General features: G+C 40.6%; 3 protein-coding genes and 1 long non-coding RNA gene across 9 annotated transcripts; 2 read left to right on the forward strand and 2 right to left on the reverse strand.

The window, feature by feature from the left end:
* The first annotated feature begins 491 nt into the window (after positions 1-491).
* LOC134858073 (transcription factor 24-like) lies at positions 492-2,988 on the forward strand. Its single transcript, XM_063873942.1, has 3 exons — positions 492-598; positions 1,530-1,917; positions 2,579-2,988. The coding sequence occupies exons 2-3, from the start codon at positions 1,546-1,548 to the stop codon at positions 2,699-2,701; spliced, it is 495 nt and encodes a 164-aa protein (XP_063730012.1). The 5' UTR covers positions 492-598; positions 1,530-1,545; the 3' UTR covers positions 2,702-2,988.
* Positions 2,989-4,059: 1,071 nt separating this feature from the next.
* LOC134883871 (uncharacterized) lies at positions 4,060-20,225 on the forward strand. Of its 4 annotated transcripts, none has more exons than XR_010168341.1 (11): positions 4,060-4,180; positions 5,465-5,499; positions 5,693-5,732; positions 5,947-6,012; positions 6,237-6,276; positions 6,486-6,557; positions 6,762-6,819; positions 10,744-11,146; positions 12,091-19,401; positions 19,746-19,847; positions 19,945-20,225. It is a non-coding gene; the product is annotated as an uncharacterized LOC134883871 (long non-coding RNA). The 4 variants fall into 4 exon arrangements; XR_010168342.1 differs by having other exon boundaries at positions 12,091-13,596; XR_010168343.1 differs by lacking the exons at positions 10,744-11,146; positions 12,091-19,401; positions 19,746-19,847; positions 19,945-20,225 and adding an exon at positions 6,987-9,392.
* Positions 7,019-12,039, reverse strand: mcmdc2 (minichromosome maintenance domain containing 2). Its single transcript, XM_063912332.1, has 14 exons — positions 11,943-12,039; positions 11,398-11,528; positions 11,249-11,308; positions 10,978-11,173; positions 10,751-10,873; positions 10,565-10,666; positions 9,791-9,919; positions 9,418-9,655; positions 9,141-9,346; positions 8,906-9,069; positions 8,226-8,390; positions 7,824-7,963; positions 7,398-7,507; positions 7,019-7,190 (listed from the first exon to the last, which is right to left on the reverse strand). The coding sequence occupies exons 1-14, from the start codon at positions 12,037-12,039 to the stop codon at positions 7,024-7,026; spliced, it is 2,028 nt and encodes a 675-aa protein (XP_063768402.1). The 3' UTR covers positions 7,019-7,023.
* On the reverse strand, positions 12,764-22,011 carry sgk3 (serum/glucocorticoid regulated kinase family member 3). Of its 3 annotated transcripts, none has more exons than XM_063912333.1 (17): positions 21,787-22,011; positions 19,216-19,383; positions 18,938-19,021; positions 18,653-18,725; positions 18,111-18,186; positions 17,922-17,997; positions 17,591-17,640; positions 17,424-17,481; positions 17,032-17,115; positions 16,826-16,957; positions 16,463-16,575; positions 16,038-16,074; positions 15,336-15,422; positions 14,979-15,074; positions 14,261-14,416; positions 14,048-14,137; positions 12,764-13,570 (listed from the first exon to the last, which is right to left on the reverse strand). In XM_063912333.1, the coding sequence occupies exons 2-17, from the start codon at positions 19,291-19,293 to the stop codon at positions 13,400-13,402; spliced, it is 1,461 nt and encodes a 486-aa protein (XP_063768403.1). In that variant the 5' UTR covers positions 19,294-19,383; positions 21,787-22,011; the 3' UTR covers positions 12,764-13,399. The 3 variants fall into 3 exon arrangements, with proteins under 3 accessions (XP_063768403.1, XP_063768404.1, XP_063768405.1); XM_063912334.1 differs by lacking the exon at positions 21,787-22,011 and adding an exon at positions 19,494-20,414; XM_063912335.1 differs by lacking the exon at positions 21,787-22,011 and having other exon boundaries at positions 18,653-18,769; positions 19,216-19,357.
* Between the last annotated feature and the right edge of the window lie 1,694 nt (positions 22,012-23,705).

Here is a 23,705-nt window from a genome sequence, read left to right on the forward strand (position 1 = left end):
GTATTAGGGGAACCAGCTTACTTAACCCTGTTCTAATGAGTGGCCTGCAGCTCCACTGTGGCTGCATCCCTACAACAACACTGCTATGAAGAGCACAGGATATTATGAATAATTCCTCTCATTAATCCACACAGTGATTAATCCCTGACTCTCACAAGAATTTCCTCCTGTTGATTGCACTTTATTTATTAGCTGTTTCCAAAGGCAATCAGTCACATGGTTCTCAGCTCAGTTTACGCCCCTGCTTCTTTACTCCTGACCGTGACGGGCACATTTTTGAGGTCGATTTCACCAACTTTTCTTGCCACTTTTTGATAGGTTCATAAAGCAAACACAGGGTCAGGTTCGCAGCCAATTAGAGAGGGGTCTCTGCCTCGCGGAGTTAGAGAGGCAGAGAGCATGGGGGAGTGATTAATTACTCCGGCTGGGTGAGGTACATGTCCGCGGAGCTGTTCCCAGTACATGTCCTGAGGTTTACGCACAGGTGAAGAGCTGGACGCACCTCTCCGTAGCGGAGGAGAACCGGGACCGGGATTATCTACAGATCCGGATGCGTTCATGTCGTTTCACAATGCAGAGCCTTTAAGAGATAGCAGAGGTAACATCATCCGTGTTTACTGCGACTACATGCTGCTTTATTTGCACTGCATGTCACTGAACGATAAAGACATTAACAAGTCTGTAGTGCAACATGTCTACACTCGGGTTGTGTTTAAATTACAGAGCCATGCTGTTAAGATATTTTTATTTATAATTTACTGCAGATTCAAGTTGATTTGAGCAGTTTAGAGTCTCGTGTTTGATGCACGAGCGTCAAGTTTAGGATGTGTTTGCATAGTTTCATTTACGGAGAAAACACAGCAATACTATCTGTGTTTCTACATTTCCGCACTGCTACTTTGCAATACTGCAGTAATGCTTAAAAAATGCGATATTATCAGCAATGTGTATCTTTCGATTGATGGAGGTTTCCTTTTGATTTTGGAGAAAAAGCGGAAACACAATATGTGTTTCTGCATGTCTGCACGTCCTGCTAGTTTGTAATACTGCAAATATATACAAATTGCAAATCGTTCATCAATTGTTATTATTGTTATTATTAATAAATAATAACAATAATAACAATAATAACAATAATAACAATAATAACAATAATAATAATAATAATAATAACAATAATAATAATAATAATAATAATAATAATAATAGCTACATAGTAGGAGATTCATTTAAATGAAAACACTTCAAGATTGTCACTTTAAGTTATGGTTTAATAAATAAATGCAAAGGCAATAACTTATATGAACAGGAACAATTAAAGGTAGAACAATAAATAGCACACATTTGTCTCTAAAATATAATTTGAGTTTAATAAAACGAGCAATACATGGCTAACAGTGTGATGTGTGCAGGTCAGTGAGCAGTAACATATCATATGAACAGTAAAGTTACCAGAACAATAAATAGTCTTATGAATTATAATGTAAGGTTAATAAAACGTGCAATATTTAAAGTGTGTCTATCTGCAGGTCAGTGAGCAGCCTGATGTCCAGGAGAGGAGGTCACTGCTCCGGGGCTGCAGGGGATCACAGCCCTGCCTCCAGCCCCAGCTCCAGCCCCGATGGTCGGCTGCAGGGGACCGGGGGTGTCGGTGGAAGAGGCCGGCCGGCAGCAGCGAACGCAGCCCGGGAGAGGAGCCGCGTCCAGACCCTGCGGACCGCCTTCCTGGAGTTGCAGAGGACGCTGCCCTCCGTGCCGCCAGACACCAAGCTGTCCAAACTGGACGTGCTGATCCTCGCCACCACTTACATCGCGCATCTGACCCGGACTCTGCAGGAGGAAGGCGCGGAGGAGAGCGCGCAGCAGGCCGAGGCGCTGACCTCCCTGAAGGGGGACGGATACCTGCACCCTGTCAAGGTAGCCTATAACACGTATAATTATTATAATAATAATTGTGATATTTTGGAACGAAAATGTATCCAGAGCTATGCACACTGTTTATTTACAGGCTTCATAAATTACTTTATTCTGGTTTTATTGTGATTTCTTTTTTTAATCAACGAAATGTTTCCATGCACAATGCAAACTGCTTAATCACTTACAGTACAGGCGTTATAAATGTTGTGGCATGTTTGTAAAACCATCACACATGCCTGTTTCAGAGATTGCTCAAGTAAATATGATTACGTTTTTTCAATTGTGATTTTATTGTGGTATTTTAATTTGAGATCGAAATGTTTCCCTGCAAAGCAAAATACCGCCTTTTTGTCACGTATTGTCTTTAAGATGAATTATTTTTAAAAGCATGCGCCATCATTGTTTTAGAGGTTGATAATTAAGGATTTGTTGTTATTTTAATTGTGATCTTGTTGTGGGGTATCTTGTGCTTAAATGCAAACTGTTTAATTATTGAAATGCTTTATAAATGATGTGTCAAAGCAGCATCATGCATCCCCTGCTGGTGTTGGAGGTTGATCTAATTAAGGAAAGAAGTTAGTTTTGTTGTCAATTATGGTTTTATTGTGAAATATTTTTGTTTGTGAAAGAAAATTGTATAAGGATTATATTGTCTTTGCAGAAATGGCCCATGAGGTCCAGACTGTACGTGGGAGCCAGCGGACAGTTCCTGAACAGAAACCCTCCAGAGTCGGAGAACCAAGGACCCTCATCCTCCTCCACCTCCCGCAACAACAAAGACTAAAAGCATTTTTATTAAATATAGGCATGACTCCTACAGCAGCAGCAGCAGCAGCAGCCTCGTGATGTGGAGCTCCACTATAAGACATTGTAAATTAATATATTATTGTATAGATTGTGTGTTTCTGTGTTGTTGTGATAGTGTGTCTGCTGTTACATGTTCTGCAGAAATTCCACGAGTGAAGAGCCGTCATGCTTCAGCTGAAACAGTTGCACTAAATGCATGTGTGTGAAAAACTAGACATCTGTCATGTGAAGTGGTCTGTCAGGGGGACACAAAGAGGGTCTCATGGTCCGCCTCCACATGTAAGCTGTAAATGTGAATAAAGACTGCAGTGAAACAACACCAGGCTCCAGGGTTACTGACAGACGTATACAGAAGAGGACTTTTTATTATAGGCATACAAAACTCAATATTTTAATTTGTCTTTATCATCATTGTGATTATTATTACATTAGTAACATTACATTAAACACAGCTGTGGTGCTCAATTCAAACAATATACAAACGTTGGGTTTAATAATAAAACACAAAATATAATTTCACTCAAAAATAAATAAATCATTTTTGGGTGTTTTTAAAAAATCAGAGGGGGTCAAACTATAATATATTCATAGTTTATATTGAGTCAGCTGTGTTTCAGGATGTTTAAGAGAGCAAACAATGATTACCTAGATGTATGATTAAATTGGATTTGTATGCCTCTCTGAATTTAACATGTTAACCATTTCTGTTCAATTAATTAAATGAAAGGTAAACCAAAGTGATGATGATGTGCAGCATGTGAACACATGTCCATATACTGTACAAATAATGTGTGTGATTTATATTGACAGATAATATAACAAATGGGGGATTAGAAAAGTAAAATTATTGCATGAGTGTGAGCATTGGGTGTTGAAATGTTATACTGATTCAAATTATTTGTATATTTCTTCAAAATACTGGTGTTAAATGAAGAGAATTCAGTTGCATTTTCTACCTTAAATATGAGTCAAATAAAAGGAGCTACCTTTTTCACCATACATTTATCTAATTACTTTAATAATTATATTTGTATTTATCATACTAAATATAATCATAAATAAGCAATACATGTTGATGCATTATTGCAGGTTACTCAGTTAATTAAGGTTCAACTCTTTATTAACTTCACTTATACTGCAGCCTTAAAGAACTGAACACATGAATGTCTCAATCATTAAAATACAATACTTTAATGTATATATTATTATGCATAATGAGTGTTGTACTCTGTAACTTTAAGTATATTCTGATGCTGGTACATTTAAAGTACTTTTACTTTGAAGTACTTCTGTCCTGCGGCTGTTAGTACCCAGTGCGCAGCTGCGAGCCGCATTTAAGACGGAAGGACCCGGATGTGGTTCTCTTTCCTGAAGGAACAGCCATGAGCAGAGTGCAGCTCCTCTTCGACACAGCAAAACTGAGAAGACTGCATCATGTTTACTCTGCAGGATGAAGGTAGGAGCAGAGAGGAGATCATGTTTCACTTGTGAGTAGTTTGCATATCGGGGTGGATTTGGATCCACGTGGTTTGCAAAGCAGCTAGCTCGTTAGCTTTCAGCTAGCTCTGCCACGTGGGAGGAGTGAGTTCAACAGCAGTCTTCAGCACTAGAGCTAAAGATGCTAAGTAATCATTTAAATACAGAGTGCAACGATAGCTTATGTTAAACTCTGCAAGGTCAATATAAATCTATTTGTGTTGAAGTCCAGCAGCAGAGCACCGTAACACGTGTCGGCCTGCAGTGCTTCCAAACAACACTTTTCCTGACGTTAATAAAGCAGGTAGATCCTGCAGAAATCCACCTGAGTGATCAGGGTTTTATACAACCACTACAGTGTAGAAATGCTACTAAAAATCCTGCCCTTAACAACGCCACTGGAGTATAAAGGCAGTAGCTCATGCAGAGTGACACGTGCCATCCGTTATGTGTTTATCATGTAGCTGTTAAAGGTGAGGCTATTAACTTTATAACGCATACTGCCAGGTATCTTATGATTATTCCCCTGGGGATTCAGAGCTGCAAAAATGGAAATCAAGGAAGCTACAAGGACATTAAAATTGTACTAAATGCACTTAGTTACTGTCCACCTCAACACGTTAATAACGCACCTTAAACATAGTGAACAGGCATTCACAATGATGTCAAATAGAATAGGTAAATGCGGTTTTATGGGCTTATTGATTACCTCACATGCCAATAATTTAATGTTTGTCATAAAGGTTGATGTGAAGTAAATGTCTTAATTTGTGGAGGATTAATTTTCTATTTGCATCGACAGCTTATTATAGACTCTCTCTATGGACAGGTAGCTGTGATCCTGTAGAATCCCCATAAATCATCCTGTGGACAGATTTAAAGATAAAGACGTCCTCAGTGTCCCTCAGATCAGTGTATCTGGTCGAGGTCATGGCAGAGGTCGTGACCTGCTGTTGAACCTGCCGTGCTGCCAGGCTGTGTTTCACTGTGACCCCTGACCCCCTGGTGATCCGTCATCCTATCGGCTGTTTCTAAACTCCAGCTTATTCATGCAGGCTGGAAATCAATGCATCACTCCTGAGAGTCATTATGGGAGCTCTGTAAAGTTACGGTGACACGCGCAGTACAGATCCTGAGGGAGAATACGATCGACCAATATTCTATATTTCTGAATGACAGATGTAGGAATCAGCATGCTTAATGACTAGAAAATATTGCAAACCTGACGTGCATTAACTCTGAATCTGCTGTCTTTTCTCTTTAGGGGTGCAGATGAACAGTCCTGGCTGATTGATGAAGGTGGGTCTGAAGGATTTGATATTATTCATTGTGCTGCAGCTGGAAAAGTGATGATTTTCTACCAAACATGCCGTTTACCCATCAGACAATAACATGGTGATACTGTGTCTAACTGAATCTCCAGCGTAATAACATCTTTCAGGACTGTAAGGAGTCAATTTGGTTATTGATCTTCGTTCTGTTTCTCCTTCAGAAGTCGTGCTGCAGTCATGAGAAAAGCACCTGATCAGAAGGTGAGTTCATAAATGATGCAGAGCTTCTATTCTCTCGAGCAATAGCAACTCTTGCAGCTGGAATGATGATTTTTCTACCAAACATGCCGTTTACCCATCAGACAATAACATGGTGATACTGTGTCTAACTGATCTCCAGCATCACACACTTCTTCACAGCTTGTTGATCAAATGTGTGGATATTAATCTGTCTTTCATCCTTCTATTGCTTCAGATGTCGTGCTGCAGTCATGGGAAAAAAAGCACCTGATGAATCCCTGTTTGCTGTGCCTATCGGGAGGTGAGTTCATAAATAATGTACAACTTCTCAAATCTTAATACTAGACTTCCTTTGGCAACTCTTGCAGCTGGAATGATGATTTTTCTACCAAACATGCCGTTTACCCATCAGACAATAACATGGTGATACTGTGTCTAACTGATCTCCAGCATATTGAAATCATGCAGGACTTTTGGATCAAATGTGTGGATATTAATCTGTCTTTTTTCCTTCTGTGGCTTCAGAAGTCGTGCTGCAGTCATGACAAAAGCACCTGATCAGAAGGTGAGTTCATAAATGATGCTGAGCTTCTATTCTCTCGAGCAACAGCAACTCTTGCAGCTGGAATGATGATTTTTCTACCAAACATGCCGTTTACCCATCAGACAATAACATGGTGATACTGTGTCTAACTGATCTCCAGCCTCATGAAATCTTTCAGGATTTTTATTTTAAATGTGTGGATATTAATCGTAGTCCTGTTTCTCCTCCAGTTGCTTCAGAAGTTGGGCTATGTCACAGAAGAGGCATCTAAAAAATCCTCAGTTTGATGTGCCTATCAGGAGGTGAGTTCATAAATGATGCAGACCTCCCCTCCCCCGAGAAACAGCAACTCTTGCAGCTGGAATGATGATTTTTCTACCAAACATGCCGTTTACCCATCAGACAATAACATGGTGATACTGTGTCTAACTGATCTCCAGCATTACAAAGAAAATTCAGGACTTTTAGATCAAATGTGTGGATATTAATTTCAGTTTTTCCCTCAGGTGAGCAGTTGGATTATCAGAAGAAGCAGACTCACTCCAGGTGTCCGCTCTGAATGTGGTAAGTAAATCTCATTCTGAAGCTGTTGCTCTGAATCATGTAAACTGCTATTTCATCAATAAAAAAACGTGTCTGCAAAAACGATGCCTTGGCTCCATCCTTGTGTTCCCCTGAATATTTTTATTTAGACGTACTGTATCTTTGACTGAGTCTACGTACATATTTAGGTTCAGTGTGATGTGAGTCTTCCTACCTGGTGAGGTGTTACTCCTCGGTGATGTAGGATCCAGCTCCGGGTGCGTAGGTGTAGATGAAGCGCAGGATGTTCTGCTGCAGGTCCTCCAGGATGTCGTCTCTCTGCTGCAGATTGTCCACCTCTCCCAGGTTGCAGGGAAACACCGAGTCGGGGGGGATAATGAGTGCTGAGGCTCCTGTTGAGAGGCAGGGGTATACAGATAACTGAAAACCCATTTGAAGCCTCTACCCGAGTGGAGCAACGCTTTGATTTGTCACATTTTTAGCCAATTTAATATATTTTTAGGAGCTATGGTCCTCATGCTTTTCTACACCATGTCTGTGCATAGAAGATTGACTGTACTGTGCAAAATCACTAAATAGTATAGATCTGATACGTGTACCATGTTTGAGGGTAACTGAGTTCTCACAGAGCAGCACAGCGATCACAGCGTCTTCCTCCTGAACTCGCGTTCGGAGACAGAGCTTACAGTGAGCCTCAGCCAGAGAGACCCTAAGACAAAAACGAGAATGTGAATGATTGTCCTAGTAGTTTCTATTAAGTAATGTGAAATTGTATAAAGTTGGGGATCATTTAAGAAACTAAATCTGGTGAAAATCATGTAAATGTTTGGGGATTTAAAGCTTAATGTGACATTTCCACATTAATCCGTCACCAGTGGTAAACATTTGTCATGACCAGATGAAAAATAGTCATTAAAGAGCTCCACCTGGTGGATGATTGTGGTATTACATGGGTCTGTGACCTCAAATACTCTCAGTTTGTGGTTCAGGAAGTGAGAGTATTACAAGGTAATGTGAGTGTTTACAGTAGTTTGATGGAGGTCACAGACATCTTGACTCCCTGGCTCTGTGTGCGGACTCTCCGGCTGGCCATGTAGTATCCATGGAGGATCTTCTCTGCTCCGGGGCTCAGCTCCACTCTCAAACCCTGAGCGTGATTCACCAGCTAGTGGCAGAAAAGACAATTAGAGAGTGTAATGTAACCTAAAAGCTAGGGGCATTTTGGCTTCTCAAATTGACATGAGGAGACTTTCTTATTCTTTCTAGTTTTGGAAGTTGAACCTCTGCTATTATAACACTGTCCCTACAACAGTGGCATAATGTGGGAAAGGGTGATGCTGGATAAAAGATTTAACTGTACATGTTAATGTACGAACACAAAACCAGGGCAGTGTGTTTTAATAAACTATTAATGTATGATTGTTGACCTCCTGGTAGTCCTGAGTAGTGAAGTCCCAGCAGGAGGGGTAGAGGGGCTTCCCAGGATGCACTGCCTGCTGCAGGGTGTGCAGGGTCTGCTCCCCCCCCACATCCCGACACTGCATCACCAGACCGAAGGCGTCCGCCAGCTGAGCGGGAACCGGACCTAGGTCCTGCACACAGAACCATAACTCAGAAAGCAACATGAATATAAAGTTGTTATTGACTTATACAGTATCGTGAACTTCCCCCTCCCTGTAGGAAACCAACCGCTGTAATTATCCTCGGGGGATCAGCTGTACTGTAATGTTGTCTGGGCAGGGCACTTCCTCTGAGGAAAGTTAATTGTATCAATTTCCTGTTTTCTCATAATGTTCTACAAACATCAGAGTTCAATGAAGTGGGACATAAGGCTCACTCAGCAGCTGCTACAAGACATAGGCATAGGCATAGTGACCTTATAGGGCCATTGGCAGAAATATGCTAACCTGGCTCTTAATGAGGACAATAGGATTCATCAGTATAAGAACACAGGTGCAAACAATTCTGTGGTTTAAGAGCTCATGACTCTCTCAGGACCTTTCACTAGATCAAATTGAGGAATACATTTAGGAAAGTGTTGTGAATCTGGCCAAATAAACTAAGTTTCAAACCGTGTGTTAAGTGCTTGATGAACATGTGAACCCACCACAGTTCCCAGCACAGCGTCGGCCCTCAGGGTCCATCTGGAGGCGTCTGATGAGTCAGCGAGGGCCCAGAAGCTGCAGAGCACCGGGAAGGAGAGCTGCTGGTCAGCATCCTCACCGTACTTTTTCCCCGGGATGAACACCGACACCGTGCTGCTTTCCAGAACTGACAGAAAGTGAGGACATTACTACGTAATGTGTAGAAAATGCATAGACAGAATCTCTTTGACTCTCTACCCGACTGGATGGCGTCCAGCTTGTCCTTCTTATAGCAGCCCAGATCTCCCAGCATGCAAACTCCACCAGTGGCGAGCAGGGCGGAGCCGGCGTGGATGTTGGCGGTGCCGGATCCGTGTCCGTCCCGAGACAGAGAGGCAAACATCTCCCCTGACGCCTGGTGTCTCACCCCGCGACTCGCCAGCTTCAGGCTGTAAGTCATCAGTCTAACAGGGGATGAGGAGGATCAAATCTCAGGTTCATATTCATGCTTTTCCTCAGGATGTGCACACTTCACCTTTCCAGTATCAGAGTGTCAGCGGTGACAGCGAGGAGATCCAGGTTGTGAAATGTGTCCTTTGCATCCACTCTGGTCTGCACCAAGCTGAGCAACAAAGCCAGCTTTAAGGTGTTGTAGAGGCCCGGAGGAGCCACGTTCAGCCCGAAGCAGTGAGCCAGCACAGCAGAAAACCTCCAGCGAGAGGAGGAGGTGACCTTTAGCAGCTGCTGGAAGCTCGCACTGACTTTATGTGGATCTGTGGAAGAGATAAGAGAAAAGGTAGATGTTTCAAGATGGTAAGGATGCACACTCTCAGACAACAGCCGAAACCTATTAGCCTAATTTTGCTTTAGTGCTTAATGAATGAAGCTTTTTATGACTGTTGTCGTACACTCTGGCTCCCAGGGCTGCACGCTGTTGGCCTCCACGCTCCAGGTGATGTTGGGCCACTGGTGCACATGCGCAGGAATGCCCAACACCCTGTAGAGTCGACCGATTCTCATTGAGTTACACAGCTCATCTGCAGGAAACACAGCAAAGCAACACTCAAAGGGCTGTGTAATTACTGAAGGAACATGCATGCAGCATACAAACCGGAGCCAAGAGAAACACGGAGCGAGGCGTTCAGAACAAAGATGTCTCTGTGTGCAAGCTAATGAGGCCTCCCTTCACTTATTACCATATATGTTTAGTAACGAGAGCCCGCTGTATTGAGTTCCTCTGCAGGACTGGGTCAACAGAATATGTTAATCCTGCTGCTGAGAGTTGCTAGAGTCCCGGGGGTGCTGGTCTGACAATGTTATTAGAGGGGACAGAAACACTTAATACCCCACCATGAGGCTCTGTGAGCACAGAAATCTATTTATTTGAACTCTCCCCCACTAAGTGTGTGTGCCAGAGTGAGCCTCATTCAGAAAGCCGGGGAGAATTAATGACAAACCTCGAGACATCTGACTGTGTGTAAATAGAAGCTATTACAACCGCATTACTCAGGAGTCTTGAGTCGCTGTAACGCAGGATAATGAGATTTTACAAACACATAATCCCTCTAAAAAGTTTGAGTGTATTAATCTAGAGTACAGTATGTCCTTTTAGATGAAAACTGACCGTGTAACCGGGGACACAGTTATGAATTATAGCGAGATCTATTATGATGTAGAAGTACCTCTGAGGAACAGGGTGACAGACTGGTACCTGAGCGAGCTCTGCTGATGAGCGCTCAGAAGATCCAGCGTTTTGACGTTGATCATCTCCACCAGCTGTTTATCTGACGCCACAAAAACACACACTTACAAACATTACACAGTCCTCTCTTAACCTCCTGTGCTCATATTTCTTCTCCAGCTCTCACCTCCCAGCACTCTGAACTTCACATCCTCCTTCAGTGCCGAGCTGCAGATCCTGCAGATGAAGTCGTTTCTCACCGTGGCGGACTCTGTGGCTCCGGGAGCATGGACTCGGATGTGGTGAAACCCTACAGTCCAGGAAATCAAATCTTATTCTCTATAAATGCTACTTGTCTGAGATTTAATTTCAAGATAACAACCTTTTTGATGTTGTTAGCATGCCAGCTAGTACCTGCAGAGCAAGGGCATTCCTCATCGCTGCAGAGGAACCGGGCCCCCTGGGTGTATTTGGTGACCCTCGTTATGGCGATGACCAGGCCCTCCATGAAGACCGGCCTCATGGGCCCATACCCCCGAGGAAAACTACAAAGGTCCAATGAGTACTCGGGGAATGGAGGAAGGTGGGTCAACTTGAGGACCACATTCACCTTGGGAGCAATTAGAAACACATTGTTGCAGGACTGATTCTGTGGGAGGGAAACAGCTTCAGCTTTTATTCATACCTGACTCTCTGTGTGGATCTTATTGAGAAGTGAAAGAGTCTTTATGGCCAGGAAGCAAACCTGGGAGAGGAATTAGGAAAAGTTATTTAACCTCACAGGAGTGGAAGTGTGTCTTTAGTCTTATTTAACTCACAGTTGTTTCCACTTACAGACTGAAACAGTGCAGTTGCTGTGAGTGGATCCTGCAGAACACAGTCCCCCAGCTCAGGATCCACCTCGATCACATCAGAGGGGTTCACACTGATGCAGAACCTGTAGACCGCCTCCATCTGCTGGGGGTCTGCAGACAAGGGGGACATATTAGCTAAATCTTATTTAAAGGGGGTTTAAAGTAACTAAGAACATTTAAGTACTGCACTTGTAGTTTACTTGAGTATTTCTATTTAATGCTTCTTTATACATGTACTAGCTACACTACATTGTTACATATTTAACAGCTTTAGGTACTTTTTAACAAAATGCATCTCTAAAACTTAAAATAGTGGAATGACTCTTTAACTCACAAAAGAGTCAAATTATTTAAACATTTTGCCAGAGACACATTTCCACTATATATCAAGTTAATGGACAAAAAAGTATTCTGAATATTTAATGTAGTCTAATGTTGTGTTTTTAGCTTTTAATGCTACTGACGTTAGCTTGACGTAAGCAAGCTAAGCTAAGAGTTAGCATTATTTTTATTTATTATTCTCACCGTTAAAAGGTCTGCAGTCTTCCTCCAGTTTCTGAAGTCCACCACTTCTGTCTAAATACACCAGAGCTGACTCTTTTAATGATAAAATGTCACTCATTGTGAATTAATTATAAAGAACTTAATCTTCTTTTAATCTTTAAATCCACAGCTTGAACTCACGCGCCAGCTTCAAACAAGGTACCATGGTAACAATTTAAGGACCCGGATGAACTGCGATGGAATGTACAATTTTAATAAAAAATAAATGATTATGTAAAATGTATTTAATTTATTATGCTATCATAAAAAATAAATACTGTTAGGAGAAAATTATAAATACAATTTAATGTAAATTAATTTATCCTCAAATTACTACACAAAATATATTATTAGTAATAAATAGTTTTATGACGGCCCTATTTTTGTTGACCACTCAGCAGCTGAAGGACCCGGATGTACTGCGATTAAATGTCAGTTAAATCAAAATATATAATAATATCATACAAGTTTAATACTTTATATTGAAATAAACAATATATAATACTTTAATGTAAAATACCGTAATCTCAAATTACTACAAAACATACATTATTAGTAATGCAGAAACAAACGGTTTCTTAAGGCAATCTTTTAGCGACAGGTAACTAGCTTCAAACATGTTGCCATGGTGACCAGGATGTACAGCGATTAAATGTACGACAAAATAATAAAATAATAATGTACAACATATTAAATAAATTAGATTGAAATAGGAAGAAATACATAAAATCATGTAATGTAAAATAGCTTCATTTCGAGATACTACACACAATGCATTATTAGTAAAGAATACAAACACACACTTTTCTTTCATATTTTTTTAATTAATCTGCAGGAATATAAACCTACTTAATTGCCAGCAGGCGAAGCAAAGCATTGTGGATTCTAATTTTGGCAATCATGAATAAATGCGTTAAGGCAAAGAATAGAAAACAAACAAACAACCCAATATAAAACTAAATATTTAAAGACAAACAGAAATTGAAGTTTTCTACAAATCTGACCTATGAACCAAAATGCATTATTCAGCGGTCTCAAGTAATCCCTATTTCCAGCGTAGTTAAAATGAATAAGACACAGAGTGTATTTATACAGTAATTACATGGACCAACACATTTCCATGTCAAATGGTGTGATTTTAGGTCCAGTTAATTGTTCAAGTGTCAATTTAAGGCTTTTTAAAGGCTTGTTTTAGAAACCACCATGAATAACAGTAATAGAGGATGTCTGTCCTTAATTCTTAAAAATATCATCTGTTATATATATTTATATAAATACAAATTTATTAAAAAATCTGGCACATTTTGTTCCAACCCACATTTTTAAGTGCTGTTTATTTCCAGCTGCTTTGGCATCAGAGAACAAGTAAAGAGTGTATAAACTTTTCCCTTTAGTCAAAAGGAGTTATGGTGACGGTTAAGGCAAACGTTGGGAACGCCTCAGAGGAAGGAGTCGTCGGAGGCCGGGGCATAGGAGAAGCCCACGAAGGCGTCGTCCGCCTCCATCACGCTGGCGTTCACGATGGAGTGATCCTGAGACCAGCAGATGGAGTTCGGCACCGACTCGTCCGTAAACTCAGGGTCAAAGTTTGAAATGTCGCAGCACGAACTCTGTGGAAACACCCGGGAGAGAAGGGGTGAGTACATTGAGCAAACTGCATGTGTGAATTAATTAAAAAGGACTTCATTTGACACCAAAACAGTTGCAAATTGGTTTAAAATTTGATAAAATAATTAGGAGTAAATTCAGTATTCCCACAGCAAGGCAAGATAGTATTAATACTTTTTCTTGCCACTCAAAATGTAATTAAATACCAGTTTTACCGGGGGTTTTTTCACACAAATTATAGCTTTAGCTGGCCTGTTTTGATTGGACAACCGCTTAGAGATTTCCCGCCCCTTAACCTATCACATTTTTTATGTTACAACCACTGTTGTTTTTTATTCAACAAGGAGCCTTGCAAAAATGTACTTCACCTGAGTATAATTCAAATAGATTGGAAAGGATGGTTCTTAACTAGCCACTGTTAATTAAAAAACAGCTGCGCAATCTAGTATGATTGGAGTAAAAACAGACAGAATATTTACCACATTGGGTATAAATGGTGGAGCGATCTTCTTCTGCTCCAGGTCGTCCCAGTTGATGGAGGAGAAGAAGTCGTGTGCTTTAATTTCATTCTGAAAACCAAGAAAAAAACATCAGTTTTTATTTATAGAAAGCTGGGATAATTCACATGTTGTCCAGCAGAGGGAGCCCCCCCACATCACTGAGCTTTAATGTGGTGTGTATCCTGGACTCACAAAGTCGTCTCTGGAGCCCAGTCTGTGCAGGCCCTCCTTCTCCAGCAGGCCCTGCAGCAGAGACCAGGCGGAGCTGGAGGCACCGGGACGCATCACCAGAGGTTTGTGCAGGATGTTGTCGTACATCTCGTGAGTGTCTCTGCTGTAGAACGGGGGCTGCACAGGAAGGAGTACAGAGTGACGGTAACAACTTGTTATGAGTGTTTGGTGGTTGTTCTACATCTCTTTTTGTTAATCAGCGTCTGCTATAGGTCATTTTGTGTTTTGCCTTTCTTATTCTGTTTGTTGTGTGTCTCTTTTTGGATGTTTTAGCTTTCCTTTATGGACATGTTGTGTCTTTCTTTGGTTCTTTTGTGCCTCTTTGGAGACATTTTGAGAATCTTTGTGGTCATTTTGCATCTTTTTTTGGATGTTTGGCACTTGGACGTAGACCTTGATGTCCCTTTTAGACATCTTGAGTGTTTTTTTGCGATACTTTGTAGACGTTTGTGCCTCTTTTAGGATATTTTGTTTCTATTCATAGAAATGTTGATGCTTATGGTGGTCCTTTTGTGCCTTAATGGTTGATAAGCGTCTGTTTTAGGACGTTTCAAGCCTCTTTTACATGATTTTGCATCTTCTCAGAGACATTTTCTGTCTCTCTTTGGTTGTTTTGTAATTTGTTTCCTACAAAAAAGTACAATGCATGCGTGCTATTAGATCTCAAAAAGGGTCTCACCAGTCCGAAGAGCATCTCATAGAGCACAGAGCCCAGACACCACCAGTCCACCGTGTTATCATACGGCTGCTTCCTCAGCACCTCTGGAGCCAAATACTGTCAGGAGGAGCACACACACATTAATCATTATTATAAAACTCTGACGCGCTGCTACGGGCTTTTAATACTCCACACACATCACTATTTTTAATCTCTTATATCTGTACAGACCCCACTAGAGCCTAGAGAGAATTCACTTGCATTAACTTGTCTTAAAGAAGCCACAATCCTGCAGAAATCTGGAGGATTTTCAGGATGATTCAGGTCTCAATCTGTGTGATAAAGATGATTAAAACATCTTGTCCCCTGCAGCCGTACCTCAGGCGTCCCACAGAAGGTGGTGGTGGTGTCCGTCTGAGAGATGCCTTCCTTGCACAACCCGAAGTCGGTGAGGATGATGTGTCCCTGCAGAGAGAGGACACATGTCCCACACAAGCAGCTCATTATGATCCTGCAGACTAAGGACGCTTTTGTTGAACAGGAATGTGAGTCCCATTCAGGCGCCTCACTTTCTCAATGGGAAATCATTACAGAGACGTAATCACACTCACTGCTGGTGCAGGAGCAATCACACTCGTGCTATCTGTTTTATTAGTATGTGGAAAGGGAGGAATCTGCATGCATTGATTAGACACTGCAGTTTCAGATTAACTGACATGGAGAAAGTAGGTGTTGCAGTATTATTGCTGATTAATTAATCGCACTGTTTGTTATTTAAAGTCCTTTTTACATTGGAATATTGGTATCTAATAGAGGAAAGTATCTGCTTATATATCCTGTAGAATTCTTTTATACATGTGCATTATCTGGGCTCTGCAGCTCTGAGAGTAGGTGCTTTTCCAGCCAGCCTATTGGTCTATAACAGGGAGGTTTCTGCTATTATCTCCTGCACAGTGTCCCAACTTAACAGCTTTTTATGCAAATAACTACATGTGCATGCATTGATCCAGTTCCATTTCAACGCAAAGAAAGCAGGACTTGTGCCAAGCATGTATAAATTGTAAAAACAGGAATACTCACCTCTTGGTCGAGGAGGATGTTTTCTGGCTTCAAGTCTCTGGACAAAGTGAATTAAACACAGAGACATTAGTCCAAATGACCCAATTGCAACCCAATATCAGCGAGAAATGATAATAATATATATATTTTGTGACATGACTGTAATGTCGGGAATTAAAATATAGATACAAATCAGAATCAGCCCTAAAAATATATAAATTCTGATTAATTGTTGAATATAGTTTGGTTTTCAGGTCAATCAAACCCTCAAATTCCCCCAAACCAATTGAAAAACAGCTGAATTATCTTGCATTTCATACATAAACCTTGTGTCTTCAAAGTGTGATTTGATAAGGTATGTTTAGCAGACTTAATACACATTTTCTGGTTGATTTAACAACCAGAACACTAAGCCTGTGTCCTCTTCCGTTAGACCCCCCCCTCACCTGTACACGATGTTGAGGGAGTGCAGGTATCCGAGAGCACTCGCCATCTCTGAGATGTAGAACTTTGCTCTGGGCTCCGGAAAGGTCCGCTCCTTTTGGAGGTGGAAGAACAGCTGAGAGGAACAAGGTGTGTTCGGTTAGAGGAGGGATAGACACAGGAATCACCTCAGATTAAATACATACAGATATCTGGGGTAAAAGTGTAGATTCATTTCATTCACAGTTAGTCACAGAAAGCGTCTCTGGGGGAGGATTCACACATGGGGGAGGAATTTAAATGACGCATCACTTCCTGTTTCACTCTCAGCTCTCCTTGACCCGATGACTCAGTCGTGTGTGAGAGCGTGACTCATACAGACTCACTTCTCCTCCGTTCACAAAGTCCAGCACGAAGTAGAGTTTGTCCGTGGTCTGGAAGGAGTAGTGGAGCCCCACCAGGAAGGGATGCTTCACGTTCTTCAGCAGCACGTTGCGCTCCGCCATGATGTGCTTTTGCTGATCGGAGAGCAGAGTTCATTAAAGGACATAATGAGGCTTTGAATATAGGTCTTGTGTCCTGGTAGAGTTACCTCTTTCCTGTTGAGGATGACCTTTTTCTGTAACACCTTGACCGCGTAATACTTCTCGTCGTGTTTTCGTTTGGCGAGGAAAACCTGCGTGAGGAGAAAGCTTGTTCACCAGAGTCTCACTTCCTGTGTGGGAACATCCCGACACAAGCAGAACCAAAACTGATGCCAGCACACAGAGTCTAGAGTTACCCAACAACAACAACAACAACAAACATGTGTCAGACAACAAGATCCTGCAAAGAGGATTTACAGAATGGACTTTCTGGAGGATGAAATGCACGGCTGACATATTAAATAAAGTGTATACTGTTCTTAGCAGGGTAATTGCACAGTTTGTGATATTAGATCTAGGTAAACAGAAAGTACTTTGGAGCATCGTGAGGTTCACATACCTTCCCAAAACTCCCTTTCCCTATGACTTTCAGAAAGTCAAAGTCTGTGGGCTTGGCGCTGAAACACAATCAGATAACCCTTGGTTAGCTTTGTGTTGAACACTAGATGTGAGGAGTGTGTTTGAGTAAATATAGATAGCTGTCTTGCCGCAGTGGGGGGGACTTACTGTGGATTTCCAGAGGGTCCCAGGTTAATGTTTCTGGAGGTAGAGTTGTTCTGGTAATGAGAAACACAGAAACACTGACTCACTGTTTACTCATAATGAGGCTTGCAAAGTTCTAAGATTTCCTCCTCGTCATTGTGTTTGTCTGAAGGCTGAGTCTCCCTTAGAGCTTTCTGAGTAAAGTAGTAATGAAATGAATAAGAGGGTGGTTAATAACAAGGTTCTACTAGTAGAGGAAGTCAAAAGGTTTTCATCTGAGGGGAGCGAGTTATCCATCTGTATTTATTTTGAGAGGTGGGAATGAATGATCTGAAGTGGTTGATTAGTGGCTCACTCTGTCGTCTTCGTCCTCAGAGGCGTCAGAAAAGTGCTGCCTCTTGTCCATCAGCAGGAAGGCCCTCACATCTGGCCTGGAAACAGAATCAATGACACACAGATCAGCATTACTGAGCAGAGAACCAGGCATTACCTGAGATAAAGCCAGTGATATTTTATTATAAAGTCTGATGTAGTGATCTCTTACTGGGTGCAGAGCTGAGGGTGAGAAACGATCCTCTTGATGAACTCGTGCAGCCCGGCTCGTCTCTGCTTTATAAACTCTGTTCAACACATGCAAATATTATTTAACAAATAGAACAAATCACCATGTTGCACATCAGGTACTTGGATTATTTCCTGAGGCACGTTAGATCTGCAATTTGTGATTACTCTGATTAATGATTTATCTGCAGATTATTTCCTAGATAAATATATAAATTGGTCTATAAAATGTCAAAAAGGTACATCCTAATTACTAAAAGTTGAAGGTTTTGTCCTAAAATGTCCAACTACATGAACTTTAATATGATATAAAACAGAGAAAAGCAGGAAATCCTCAGAATTGAGGGACTGGAAACAGATTTTTTGAGACATTTCTGCAGGAAAAATGCATTAAATGACCAGTTGATTATCAGAATAGGTGAGAGAATATATAAAAATCCAACGGCTTTCTGCTGTTTTAATACCTGTGTAATGGTATAGTTCACGCCTTATTGTACAGTGAATCAGCGCAGTGTGGAGACTCACCAGGTTCAAAATTGTCCCCAAATATCCTCTTGGCGGGAATTTTCAAGTTCATGGCAGGAAACTGTTTCCTTAACTGCATCAGAGACAGGAAGTGATGTCAGGGCCGTGATCACGAGGCTTTCATTATTAAACATCACAAAAATCAGAAAATCAGAAAATCAAAGGGAATCAAACACTCGTGAGCAGAGTTACAGCTGTGTGTGTGTGTGTGTGTGTGTGTGTGTGTGTGTGTGTGTGTGTGTGTCTGTGTGTCTGTGTGTCTGTGTGTGTGTTAAAGAGACTCACTGTGTTGTAGAGTTTATCAAACTCTGCGTAGCGTCTGAACACGAACCACTCCTGCTGCCCCACGTTCACTATCACCTTATAAACCTGGGGGTTAAACACAAAGCACAATCAACACAACTAGAAAAAGACTTCTTCTGGTTTGAAATGCTCAATGTGTCCTATTTTTAAAAATAATGTAGTTTTGTGCAGAAACGTGCAAAACTGTCCAAGAAAAGTGCAAATATTTCCTTACTGTTTATCTCCTAGCTGTGTATTTAATGGATTTAACGTAATTTTACCGTGAAGCGCTTCTTCTTGTCCCGCTGCTCATCGTGGCAGGGAATGCTGACGTTGGGGAGGCCGGGCTGCTCCTCCATGATGGTCCTGCAGGATCAAAGCGTCCCTGGAGTAGAGATCCTCCTCCTCAGACTGAGACTCAGGAGCAGAACCCCCCCGTCCTCATCGTGCTGCAGAACAGAGAACAGGTTCTTTATTGGAGACATAATAATTCATACCAAAACACCCCGTAGTCATGCTTTATATTTGGTAGTAAACTCTTTTAAAGAAGCGTATTTACATGCATGTCTGCACACACACACGCTGCGTCGGTGACATTCTCCCCTGTTCTGGTCAGAAGGTATTTCTAACACCTCTTCAGGGGGTCTTTGAAGCTGCAGCATCACAAAGGTTAACAGTGGCTCCTCCTCAGCACAAAGAGAGGAATCTCACACACACACACACACACACACTTATGTAACTCTCTGAAGCTCTTTGTCCGGCTGTGACTCGCCCTTTGTGTCTCTGAGCTCACCCTCTCCTCTGTTCACAGAAACAGAGGACCTGCTACGGCTCTACTTTCTCCCACTGTGTGTGCTGATCCTGAACGCATCCTGCAGGATGTGTGTGTCATTCTGCTCACGTTGGATTCAGGGTAATTTAAAATGCGCGTGTGTGTGTTCACTTCACGTCCTCTGCTTTCTCTTTTAAACTCAACACTTCATTTTCTCACTCATTTACATAAACCACAGGACCCTGTGTTTACTTCACATCTACAGCTGTGCGAGGAGCTGCAGATCACTTCTCAATTAAACCCAGATCATAATGAAACTGTACATATAGTACATATCTTTTCAGGAAGACCAATTATTTGTATGTATTGATATTTTTAAATGTTATTTTCAAGGTGTGATTTTAATAAGTGTTTGGTCTCTAAATGTATTTTACTGTTGCATTATTTCTGTTAATATCTCACTATTTAGAGAAATGTTTATCTCATTTATTTTTTATTTATTGGTTTAATAAAAACGTGCGCCTGTATTTAATTTAATTGTATTAATATTATTTATTTAATCTTTATGGCTTCTACTTTAAAGATGTGTTTATTGTTTTTTGAATATTAGTTTACTGATTATTTTCCTTATTATGATGTATTTAAACTACATGTGTACATAGACACTTCTTCAACAGCCCCCTCTTCTAAATTCACTGTAGTTTTCCCACATTCATTCACACAAAAAACCTCTTAACTTACAGGGTGTAGTCAGGTGTGTGTGTGTGTGTGCGTGTGTGTGTGTGTGTGTGTGTGTGTGTGTGTGTGTGCGTGCGTGTGCGTGTGCGTTTTAAACCTGGTTATTACTTCAGTGCAACACTCAGTTTTCCCCAAGCAGCAACACACACACACACACACGTTCCTGGTTATGGGACGTCAGAGAGTCGGACCAGCTTTTTAACATTCCTCCCATAGTTCAGCTGAATCACCGTGAAGTCTGAGAGACTCTGATCCAGCTGATGGGGCTGCTCCTCCTGGAGGAATGCTGCAGCACACACACACACACACACACACGCACGCACACTGGTCGCATCTCGTGCATGACAAGTCTGCCAGGAGAAATCAGATGTGAGAGCTCATCAGATGTGAACACACACACTCTGAAGATCTGAAATAGTAAAGACAGAGGAACAGGAAGACGAGTAGCGCTGCTATGACAACACAATATTGATGACTCCAGTATTGTTTCAGGAGGAATCTACAGCTTTAAGACTCCAATATGACTTTTAAGACATTTGAATTATCCTCATATCATTTGAAATGAAAACGGACTTTTTCCACTTGTTTCGGACTTTGATTGATAATGAAATGAGTCGTGACTCACAGCCCTGAAGACAGACCACCTTTAGTACGACCTGTTGCCGCTAACCTCACAGACACACAGGCATCTGAGCTGTTTAGTGTCTCTGGTTCAGTCTCAGTGTCTCATTGCGATGCAGCAGTGCGGGTCAGATGTTAGAGGAAGTGCAGCTGCAGAAGTGAGAGGGGATGAACTAACTGCCCCCCCTACCATCGCAGCATCCACACACACACACACACACACACACACACACACACACACACACACACACACACACACACACACACACACACACACACACACACTAGAAAATACTGAAAAATGTCCAACCCGGTTTTTTCAAAAGTGATGTCTTGTTTTGTCAGTCTAAAATATTCACTTTACTATTATATATAACACGGATAAGTATTCATATTTAAGAGACTGAACAAAACACATGTTCTTCTATTACTGCATTAGAAATGACTCAATAATTACCAAAAAGTTGGTGACTATCTTCACTGATTGCCGTTTTTTACCAGTATATATTTATATATGTGTAATACAAACAGCTAAAAGTACAGCAACAGTTTACACCGAGTTTCTGGTGTGTTGCGCAGCAAAGGTAAGCTAAAATAATTATGTGTTATAATAGATAACAGTTAATATTCACCATAAACACAGCTGTTTACCTTTACTGTAAATATGGCTCATGCTAGCAGCTAACATGAGCCCCAGGTGTTTCAGATGGACATCACGTACCTTTCAGTTTCTGATCCTGAATCCTGTCCTCAGACTTCAAACTGAGGATAAAACCCACATGTTCCAGGTTCAGGTTCCGACAGGAGACTCTGAAGACCCGCTCTGATCGAGTATTCCTGCTTTAAGTCGCTGTGAAAAGAGAAGCAGGAAACATCAGTCTGTCCTCCTCCTGTAGAAAAGTTCCGATCTAATTTGTCACGGGACTTGAGTACTGCAAACCATCACGTCGGACACAATATAGAGGAGCACTTCCGCTAGAGCGTTTCAAAATAAAACAACGGAAACCCCCTTTTTTTATTTAGTTTCATTTTGAACAAGAAAATAGTTAAAAGGACAAGAATTAGACATATAAAACATAAAACAACGTAGTGTACATAATTGTCATATTGTTTTTTTATAAAGCAATTTTTACTATATTATTATTTCGTTTCTATACCCTTATTGATTACTATATGCATTAAGAGCATGTAACATATCTTGCAGGTGAATACATTGGCATTAAACCTTATCTTACTTTTGAAAATAGAAGTTGTTCTCATATCTAAGTCAGTATTTATTAGTTTTTCAAATTCAAACGACGGAAAACCAGCTTTTTTAAAATCATTTTGGACCAGAAAATATTCGCAACAAGACAGTGTTTTAATATATAAAGATGATGGCTAGTATACAATGGTGCATATAGGCTAAAACAGATTATTATTTTTTAAATAGACATTTATAACGTTTAAGCCTTTCTATTATTATTTTTGTTCAATATATTATAGTGATTTATTTCAGCGTTCCTATTCTAAAACATGTAAGCTGTCTTGCAGGTGAATACATTGGCAATACACCTTATTCTATTAATTAAAAAGACAAGTTATTCTCATATCTAATATTTGATTTCATTATTTGAATTGACAGAACGACTGCTTTTATTTGTTTGAAGCACAGTATGTATTTCCGGTGTAGTTGTAGTTCTCTTGACTACAACTACAGCTTCCAGAGTCTGGAATGACCACAATAGGAGTCAGCCTGACCAACAGCGACATCTGCAGGCAGACAGGCAGTGCGTGCGTGCGTGCGTGCGTTATTTAAACACTAAATACTTATTTAATTGCCTTAAAATAAATGTATACAAATATAGAAAATATTATAAATAAGATTCTTAAATTATATATGATTGTATCATTAAAATTATGATAGAAATATCATACTAAAAAACACAATAAGTTCCATGCAGATGAATTGCATCCACTTAATTCCATTGAAAGCTTATTTCAACCTGTGTGTTTGGAGATAGTATCTATAAATGATAATACTGATAAATATTGGCATGAGTAAATCAAAAGATTGTGCATTAATTGGAGGTTATGTAACCCAAGAAACAATTAGGTAAATATTGTAATCCTGGCTGCATGTGCACGGTTTGTCCACGAGGGATCAGCAAAGCCCAATTTAAATGAGCTGCAGAGTGAACGGTGGATAAATAGGACCCGTTTAATTATTTTAATTATCATGGATTTTTACATAATTACTATAACTTTTGTACATATATTAGTCAAAATCAGGCATCAAGCTTGATGTATGATTTAATATGATTTGATATAAGTTTACTTGGTATTACAAAAAGTCTACTGAATTTCCCCACGGGATTAAAAAGGTACATTTTATCTCAACACTAAAACGTCCTCTTGTATTGTCTTCAAAGTCATTAAAACGATATAACACATTATGATATAACAATAAAGCAGCTTAAAAGAGACGATAAAAGGTATTCTGATTCTGATTACTTTCAAATTGTTATAATTCACTTCAATTCATTGTGCTAATAATACGTTTTTATACAATAATGGTTTTTTTAACTTCAAATGCATTTTAAACCCAACACCTGTTGTGGAGTTTATTATGCTATTTCTTATTTTTCTCAAATAAATTAT

Source organism: Eleginops maclovinus, chromosome 21 (genome assembly GCF_036324505.1).
Source record: "Eleginops maclovinus isolate JMC-PN-2008 ecotype Puerto Natales chromosome 21, JC_Emac_rtc_rv5, whole genome shotgun sequence".
Classification (NCBI taxonomy): Eukaryota; Metazoa; Chordata; class Actinopteri; order Perciformes; family Eleginopidae; genus Eleginops; species Eleginops maclovinus.